Raw genomic sequence first — 10150 nt, 5'->3', positions numbered from 1 at the left:
GGGGGTGCCGTTGGCCTGGCAGGCCCGCCAGGCCTGTACAGTACAGTATGTCCCAGCCTAAAGGTGCTCTTATACTCAAGCAAGCTCCGTGGGGGTGGAGCTCCGCGAGTCTCCGGGAGTCACCGTGCGGACCTCGCGCTGGGGCAGATGCTATTATACTCAGAAAGTGATCAGCCAAGTGATCAGCATGTATTGTACAATGGTAATAGTGAGAACAGCCCGTGAAAAGTCTCAATGAAACGCTATTATGTGCAGTACTGACTGTGCTTTCACTCTCAAACGACCGTACATCAGCACATGAATGAATCTCCAAACTTGTTTTTACTGAAAGCCACTCTGTGCTGCTTTTAATCTCTCTCAATCATCCTCTCAACACAACACATTTACTTGGTGAAATGACTAAAAACGAACAGTTGCAAATCAAAGTTTAGCCTACCACATGGGTCAAGAAATGTGGTGAAAACACAGCTCAGTGTTCAGGGCTCAGTGGCTTGAAAGCGGCCATGTTTGGAGAGAAGCCGTGCGTTGCTCGCGCTGTGAGAAAAAAAATCAGGCACACGGCGAGCGCCCGACGGAGGTAGCGAATAACCACGCCCAACAAATTTACGTCATTTGACGCGCCCAGCCCTCGCTCCACCCCCGCGCCCTTCACGGCAGGGTGAGCATAATACCACCTTTAGGCTGGTTTCACCTGCAATACAGCACCTCGCATTGACCCCCGTGCCCTCCATTGTCGATGGGGGTAGTGTGTTGGAGTGCGTCCAGCAGGGGGGGTTTGTACGGAGTTCAGGGCGATCCTACTTTGGGGGAATGCAACCTGACATCATGCTGCAGCTGGCCAAACAGACGCCGACACACGTGCGCATGTACGCACGCAGACACACACACACACACACACACACACACACACACACACACACACACACACACAGCTCTGCTCTGTCTGTTTCACTATAGCCGTTTTCACACATGCGTACAGGAACATTGCCTGTAAATCAATAACGGCTATTTCCCGGAATTTCCCTTCACACCTGAGGGATCACATGTGTAAAAAGAAGCTGTATTTTGGGGGGCGGCAAAACTCCGATGGTGAAATAAGTTTGCTTGTCACACAATAAATCACACTCGTTTGACTTAAAAGGGCATATATGTTGTATCCTTCACATTCGCTAACCAGTCTTTGAACTGAAATCTTTGAAGAAGTAGGGATCCCTGTCTGAGAGAAATAGGCTGGTTCGATGTTTATCCGTTCACCTGAGTCGCGTTGAAGCACTTTTTACAGACTGGCTTTGTTTGATGTGTCCAGGGGGCTTGCCTTCGCTGTCGGCAACGTAAGCAAAATACTTCCACATTTCGCTTTGTGCATTTGCTTTCTCAACAAGCGTTGGGCGGCTTCAGACTCTCAGAACAAGCCGCTGCCATTTTCGCTGTGTCTGTCCCTGTCAGGCTGCTGCGGAGGACTGAAGATAGACTGGCCAGAGAGCGAGCAGAGAGGGGAGGGGGGGAAATCGGCACGCCCACACATGAAGCAGACATACCGCTCTTATGACAAGGTTAGAAGTGGTGAAATGTCCGCGATGACGGTGGCGCGCTTATACCGGAAAACAACTTTCACACATGAAGGCATTACACCGCTTTCTGCTCATTTCCCGGTATAAAGCGCATGTGTGAAAACGGCTTATCTCATCTCTTTTTTCTTCTCTCTCTCCACTCTCACTCTCTCTTTCTCTCAGAAGTTGTCTCTCTATCTGTAAGTTCTTCACAATTGAAATCCTTCTGTTAGTTTATCAATGGAAAACGTGCCTTTTTATATGAAGCAACAGCAGGAAATGCTCTGATATATGACTGAAAGCGATCCGATCAGATTAAAATAGCATCCTTGGTTCGCTCGCACACATGCTTGTTTTGAGGGGGAGAAACCAGAAGGAGGGGGGGGGGGTAGTGTGACACAACCCTGCCGTACTACAGCCGCACTGCCCACAGGGGGCGCTGCGGAGGTGTCAGAGTCTGTCTGAAACGGCGCTAAGTGATGTCATCTGTGCTCTGTGTGTCCACTGCAGGTCACCTTACTGACGGGCCTGGAGGTGCCAAAGAATATGAAGCAGTAGGAGCCCCTCCCTCCCTCCCTCCCAAGGTGCCCTGGACACCTCCCAACATGCTGCACTCCCTACATGGTCCCCATCCAACATGTCACCCTCTCCTCAAGGTGCCCTTGGTCTTGGATACCCTTCAATGTGAGAAACCTCATTGGGCTGAAGGATGTATGGTTTTCAGCAGTAAATCTGAATACAGAGCTTCATCTGGGATCTAGGCTGCACATGCCATGATCCAAGCTGAAGATGTGGATGTGTTGCTGCAGTAACGGTATCGGCCTTGCTGTGGATTGCCGGAATTCGTTTCCATCCCAACTGCCCTTAATGCTCTTGCCGTGACATCTATGATGGACACATCCCAACAGAAAAGCACCTTCTGGCAGGTTTTAGTCTCCAGCTGGAACCGCTCCAACACCGTCACCAAGGAGGGCAGTACGTCCTCCGATCCCTTCCTCTCTCCTCTCCTGTCCCCTCCTCTCCTCTCTTCCCCTGTCCCCTCCTCTCTCCTCCCCTCTCCTGTCCCCTCCTCTCTCCTCTCCTGTCCCCTCCTCTCTCCTCCCCTCTCCTGTCCCCTCCTCTCTCCTCCCCAATCCTCTCCTGTCCCCTCCTCTCTCCTCTCCTCCCCTGTCCCCTCCTCCCTTCCTCTCCCCTCCCCTCTCCTGTCCCCTCCTCTCTCCTCTCCTCCCCTGTCCCTTCCTCTCTCCTCCCCGCTCCTCTCTTGCCCTCTCCTCCCCCTCCTCTCCTCCCCTCTCCCCTCCTCCCCTGTCCCTTCCTCTCTCCTCTCCCCTCTCCTGTCCCCTCCTCTCTCCCCTCTCCTCTCCCCTCCTCCCCTGTCCCTTCCTCTCTCCTCTCCTCTTTCCCCCTCTCCTACCCTGTCTCCTCCTCTCCTCTCCCCTCCTCCCCTGTCCCTTCCTCTCTCCTCTCCCCTCTCCTCTTTTCCCCTCTCCTACCCTGTCTCCTCCTCTCTCCTCTCCTCTCCTCCCCTGTCCCCTCCTCTCTCCTCCCCTCTCTTGTCCCCTCCTCTCCTCTCCTCCCCTGTCCCTTCCTCTCTCCTCCCCTCTCCCGTCTCCTCTCCGATGCGCCTCCAGGCCTGCCGTCAAATGGATCCGCCCTCAAGCTCAGACGGAATCCACAGCAAAGACTCCCACACTGTGTGCTGTGAGATGATTTGACTGTAGGTGGATTATTGAAGGGATTTCAGTAACGTCAGAAAATAGCTGCAACAAGGTGCTTTGAGGAAGTGGAAACAACAAGGGAGGAAAGATTCAGCTAAGATGGTTCTATTGTGATCCTCTCTCTTCTCCTCTCTCAGGTGTGTTTACAGCTAAAAAGCTCCAACAAAATGAAGACAGTGTTAAGTGGTGCTATGGGCTGTTCCTTTTATATTGTGAACTAGGGATATCCCAGTTAAGTGACGTCACACCGATCTCTGTACATTCTATTTAAACAGTCGGGAAGCCAGCCAGGGTTAGCTCTAGCCAGGCTAGCCATTGTTTGCAATAACAGTTGATAAGCAACGCATTTTGCGCATACAAACGCTGTAGCAACATGTCCACAGATAGAAGTTAGACAGTGTGTACGACTGATTTAATGAGACACAAATAGGACACAAGTAATAATAAACACTATTTACTACAACTTTAACGACTGTTGAAGCGCGGAACTACCATCTTAGATTTTAGAGCCTCCGCCGAGATCGGCGGCGAAAATCCGAGCGCAGTTGTGATATCACATGGTTTCCTGACCTTTGAACCGTGAAATCCCCAGTTCCCAGTGCAAATGGAACGCTCCATATTATGAAACAAGATAAAAGCAGACCATAAAACTGGCCCAGCTGTGGCTCCACTCAGCAGCACCGTCTTCTTTTGTTTGTTGTCTTATAGAGAAATCATCATTCATAATTCATAATTATGGGTTCATTCCATTTCATTTCTGAAAATAACATTTCTACTGAGCCTGGGAGTGACCCACTTGCAGATCTCTTGCCAGAGATCACCTGTCAATCAAACAGTGTGGGCGGAGCTTGCCTTTTCCGTTGACGGAAGTTTGACTTCCTCTCGCTCGGTGGCTATCGCTGCTCGTGCTACCATGCTCACTTTGGAAAGCGGGGGCAGATTTCAGTCAGGCGTGGGCACGTTCATTTTGCTCACACAAATGATGAAACTGCAAATTAAAAGACATGCAAACGATTTGTCGACACACTCGAATCAATCAAAATGAGGGAACGAGCTCTTTCTCATTTGCATGACATCTCCTGCCCTCGATTGGCTAAATCACCTCTGTACAGATTTACAGCCTCACAAAGAAATGTTTTCACATTGAGAGTTAAAGGCTACAACACGCTGAAAGGAAATGGAATCGAACCCAAGCTTATCTTTATATATACAGTCAGGGGCGGACTGCATAATCGGGCACGTCGGGCAAATGCCCGGTGGCCTGGCCTGGCCTGCAAATTTTTTTTTTTTTTTTTGCAGGCCAGGCCAGGCCACTCACTGAACAGCAGGCCAGTCGCCGTCTACTGGTTTACTAGTGGTTTTATTACTTTATTCAGGGTTAAAGTGGGTGCATCTCATTGTAAAATTGGACTTGGCCCAAATTGGGCTTCAAACGGCCCAAATCGGGCTTCAAACGGCCCAAATCTGGCTTTAAACGACCCAAATTGGGCTTCAAACGGCCCAAATCTGGCTTCAAACGGCCCAAATTGGGCTTTAAACGGCCCAAATTGAGCTTCACACGGCCCAAATTTTTCGGCACGCGCGTCGGCCCGTATCGGCCTGGCCTGCTTGGTATCTAATGCCCGGCCTGAATTAGGATCCCAGTCCGCCCCTGTATACAGTCTATATGGCATACGCACCAAGGGATTTTCCACCATTCATTTAGACATTTCATAAAATGCTTATAAAAATAGTTTTACTTGTTCAAACCAAGTGATTCAGCTATATTATATATAGCTATATATATATATATATATAGACCATATTTCACTCGGACTGAAGCAAAACAAACAAGGGCAAATTCGGCCAGGGACCATGTGCGCATAGCAGCCGCGGGGGCAGGCTTACCTGGATTGTGGCTAGATGGGGTACCGGCATGGATGGAGTGACGCCAAATCGTGCCAATTGTTATTCCATGTAATTTGTGGTACTTCAGTGCAATCATACATCTGATAGAGATGTACCTGGCAAGGGGGAGGCCAGGCTTCACTGTGCAATATGCCCTAACCCGACATATTTACACACTACATCTTCTAAATGCAACTGGGATACATCATCAGTGATGTAACCTGGGGTCGTTGGGTTCTTGTATAGTGTCATGATGAAAGCAAAGATATAACAGGGTGAGATAAAGGACACATCATCCCCCAATATTCAAGTAGAATACAGATTGTGTGTGTGTGTGTGTGCACTCGTAATTCAGGCAGCATCCCAAGTGTGCGGGGGTGAACATTTAAGCAGCACGATTGAAACACCACCCCCTCGGGAAACGAGGGAATCTCACAAAGCGACACCGAAGTAAGCGTCCGTTGCGCCATTCCATGACGGACTGAATGAATGACTCACCCCAAACAGCCTTCTCTTGGTAAATGGTAAATGGCCTGCATTTATATAGCGCTTTTAACCAAAGCGCTTTACAATCAGTAGGTACTGTACATTCACCCATTCATACACCGATGGCGGCAGGCTACCACCCAGGGTGCTGCCACACCATCAGGAGCAATTTGGGGTTCAGTATCTTGCCCAAGGACACTTCGACATGCAGACTGGAGGAGGCGGGAATCGAACCACCGACCTCTTTTATCCAAAAGGATTAGTGGGCAACCCGCTCTACCTCCTGAGCTACAGCCACCCGTTCTCTTGACCACGCGCTGCGCAGCGCACGTGGTAAAATAGAAGTTGAAAGGTTGGTCAGAGCGAAATGTAAATGTAACATTTTGGTCTCTACTGATTCTAAATATAGCTGAATTGCTTGGTTTGGCCAAGTAAAACTATATTTCTCAGCATTTTATGATATGTCTATGGAGAAATGAAGAGCGGATGAAATCCCTTGGTGTGTATGGCGAACAGGGAAGAGGGCGTATAATGTATGAGAGAAGCAGAATGTCTCATGCTCATTTGATGGCAGACTCATTCCTCAGTCTCAGTAGACTCAGATGCTACAAGGCACCTTTAAACCAACACACTCCTCATCAGACTACGGCAGCCTGGAGAGGACATAAGCTTACAAACGTCAACCAGACCACTGTGACTAAGCATATAAAATACTAATAGTGTTTAAAATTCCCATGTACGTGTATGTATTTTATCAAGCCACTTATCTACAGGGTTCTCACACATTTTTATGGATACGGTTTCAAAACCTTTTCTAGGATCCATGTAATGTGAGGCGCCGGTGACTCAATACCAGAAATGACGGTATGACTAGACTGGACAAATAGGACACAGCTCGTTACAGTATGTTGGATTTACATCAACAGCTACAGAAAATGTATTTGCCGTTATGTTACATGAAGTGGAAGGTTATCCACGGAAGATTACTGGACCAATCTCTTTAAACACAACAAAATTCCACAACAAGGGTTTTACTAATTCCATGAGTTTTCCAGGCCTGGAAAACGAGATTTTGAAACTCCATGACTTTCCTAGGTTTTCCATGACAGTGGGAACCCTGTAAATACAGCAGTGAATGGATTTTTCTTTTTTTTTTATCAATGTAAACCTATTTAATCTTATCAGTTTAAAGGTGCTTTACGTGATATTTTTTGTTAACACATTGAGTGCCAGCCATTTTTTCAATCCTGTAGGTAAGTTGTGCCAGGTTTTTTTTTGAGGATTCTGGCTCATTTTACGAGCCGAGGATTCTTTTCTGTTAAGAATTCGTGAACACCAATCATCTAAAAATAACTAATAGAATGTGTGCTTTCTCTGTCTAAAAGAGTTAGTTTGCAGAGTTAGTAGTTATGTAGATATTAGCCGTTGAGTACAGCATGGTTTCAGAGATTTTCAGAGAGTTTGGAGATAAATGGATTTTTAGAACCACCTCACGTGCCTGTGATTATGGGTGCCCTTGTCTCCCACTCTGTGCGCTCTCTCTCTCTCTCTCTCTCTCTCTCTCTCTCTCCTCTCTCTCTCTCTCCTCTCTCTCTCTCGAGAGAGAGAGAGAGAGAGGGAGAGAGCGAGAGGGAGAGTTGCTTCAACTCCTCCCTCTGTGGGCGTTCTTCTTGGCTGCAGCGGCCGTCACAAGCTTGTCACCAGTCTCAGTGCTTTGCTGCTGTCCTGTGCCTGTGGCTGCGCGGCCGCTGTTTGAGGAAGTCGGGATGGACTCGCTCGCTTCTTGGAGTTTTGGTTGAGAGAAGCTTTTGCGATTCTGGTCATATTTATGCTGCGTGTTTCAAAGTGTGTTCCACCTGTAATCTATTATGTAAATTTGCAATCCCGCATCGCCAGCAATCAGCGCGAAAACGAAAGCGTTTTCCCCCATCCATTTTCATGAGAATGGCTGGGGTGAGAATGGCGTGACAAGTTAAAAAAATGCTTGGCTTCCTCTAGTCAGGAGAGCACTGTCGCCACTTAGTGGTCGGTAAAATAGATTATACACATTCTCTTGCTCCAATAGTGATCTCGAAGATGTAAAAGGGGTTGATTGATGTCCCACCGTCAAAATTTTTTTTTTTTTATGTAAGACGAGATAGCTCGTCTATGGCACTTAACCGCTGGATTATGTAAGACGAGATATCTCGGCTATGGCACTCAACGTGTTAAAATAACTGCTAAATAGATCTACATTACGACAGCCATCACTCATATGGTGTTTGGTCAGGAGCGTGAGTCTCCCAGTCCCTCTGCTCAGTAAACAGAAAATACATTTGTGGAATCCTCTCTCCTGATTGGATAAAAGTGGGATGAAAATGTATTTTCTGTATACTGCAGAGTGCAGGACCCATGTTACCAAACACTCTATATCAGTGATGACTGTCAGAAAGTAGAGCTATTTAACACTATTTATTTTATTTTAATACCACTTACAGTACCTTTAACACATTGAATTTTATCACACTGTTTAAAAGTTTCTATTCCCTATAAAGGTGATGTGTGTGTGTGTGTGTGTGTGAGAAGTACAAACAGGCCTGTCATACAAGGAGGCCACACTTGTAAATAGTGATGTGAGAGTTGTGATTATGAGGTGTGATATTAAGCATGGATTACGCATCAAACAAGTTGACCAACGATCTGAAGCTGTATTGTAAATAGCGTGCTGTGCTGTTGTCCTTGCAAGGAGTGATAAGTGTCAAAAGTGAAAAGCCAACTGCTACCACAGAGCGCCCCCTGCTGTCTGAATGTGGGCACAACAGGATAAATACATACCTTTATCCATAGTCAGGGGGTAAAATGGCAGCCATTTACATTTTAGCCATCAGTTACATCTTACGTACCATAATGCTTCTTCTCCTACATTCTCAGTTCAATGTAAACTTTGATTGAATTTAATTGAAATCAAATAGCAAAGTATTTCTTTTTGTAATTTCCATTTGTCCAAAATGATGATGGATATTGTGGCTTTTGATGGCCTACTAGTGTTTCTTATTTCAAAAGAATGAAGCTAAGTCTGTATGGACAGTATGGTACTACACTAAGGACGTGTTTATATTTAGTTTTGGTCTACCTCTCTTGTTTTGGGTTCTATTTTAAAATGATGACTGCGCCTTTTGTAGGGGGACGAGGTTCAGATGATGTATTTTATATGTAATTTTTTGAATGGTTACAGAACTGTTACCTAGAATGTGAAATCCATACAGCCTACATTACAATTCACAGGCTACATTAGAAATTGGAAACTGAATCTACAGTAAATGAGCTGAAAATGACTTGCCTCACCTCATGCTGCATTCATGTCATAATGGCAATAAGCATCAGAATGACTTGATGGTTAAAAGCAGGCAGCTTGTTTGAAGCAGTCAAGATGCCAAGATTGATGCTTCCTGTACACTTTGGTTGCTCCTTGCATACATGAACTTCATGATAATACGTTTCATTGCATTGTCAACCATAAACAAAGATATCCAGCTAAGTACCGGTAGTTGTGTCCTGCCAGGGCATTTTAAATAACCTGGAAATATCAGTTCCTTATACGGTACTTGACTACAGGTATTTCCTTAGAGCAGAGGTTCTCAAATGTTTTTCAGCCAAGGACCCCTTACAAGATAGAAAATATACCGGGGGGACCCCTCATTCTGATTTGTGATTTTGGGCTAAGCTTAATTGTTTCCACGGTAATGTGCTTGACTTTTAAATTGATAGGTTTGTTAGATTAGAATATAATCCATGAACCATTTTAGATTTAAAGCATAACATACTTTCGTTGAGCTATGAAGCTTTTGCAAAAAAAAAAAAAGTTTAAATTTTTATTTTCCTGAAAACTTTTCGCGGACCCCCTGGCAAAGGGCCACACGGACCCCCATTTGAGAACCACTGCCTTAGAGCTCGTGAAGTCAAAGAATTAGCAGACATGACTATCTACTGTACTGTCTTTCCCATAAGGAATGAATGCAGCATTGGCATAATAGCCAGGATTTGAAGCCATTTCTCACAGACCCAGAAACCAAACATCTAACCAAAAGGGAATTTCTTATTTAATTTAAAGAGAAACATGTCCATCTTCTAAGGCTTTGTGGCTGCTCTGCTCACCCTCGCTCCCACTCCCTACATCAGAGAAAGCCGCCCCAAGGTTGACACCCCTGTGACCAGTGACCTGTGACCAGGAATAGATCTGAGCCGGCAAGGAAAGAAAGACATGTATCGCTTAAGCACCAGAGATGCACCTGGATTATTTAGGCTGACACGTCCTCAGGCAGAGTTTCAACGCCAAAGTGACACAAGAAAACCGAGGAACATACTCGATATCAGCGGGTTCCAAAGCTTTTACGAATCATGGCCCACTTGAAAATCTCAAAAATGTTCACGGGCCAGATTCGACTGTAAACAGTAACGGAGGCAAAATAATGTGTTCTCAGAGCACTTTTTATTTTAGTGATAAAAGGAGCTGTCCATCAGCACCGCACA

At 46.2% G+C, this 10150-nt stretch overlaps 1 protein-coding gene across 1 annotated transcript in view; it reads left to right on the top strand.

The window, feature by feature from the left end:
- The window catches only part of trim67 (tripartite motif containing 67), a gene marked incomplete at both ends in the record, with an annotated part of 107665 nt that extends 105557 nt beyond the window's left edge, over nucleotides 1–2108 (top strand). The window contains one exon of the mRNA XM_083642488.1: nucleotides 2061–2108. Within this exon, the coding sequence (XP_083498614.1) occupies nucleotides 2061–2108 (48 nt within the window). The remainder of the gene's footprint in view (nucleotides 1–2060) is intronic.
- Nucleotides 2109–10150: the final 8042 nt, after the last annotated feature.

The sequence above is a fragment of the Poromitra crassiceps genome (genome assembly GCF_964638095.1).
Source record: "Poromitra crassiceps genome assembly, chromosome: 9".
Taxonomy (NCBI): Eukaryota; Metazoa; Chordata; class Actinopteri; order Beryciformes; family Melamphaidae; genus Poromitra; species Poromitra crassiceps.
This window is presented reverse-complemented; position numbering and strand designations above follow the sequence as displayed.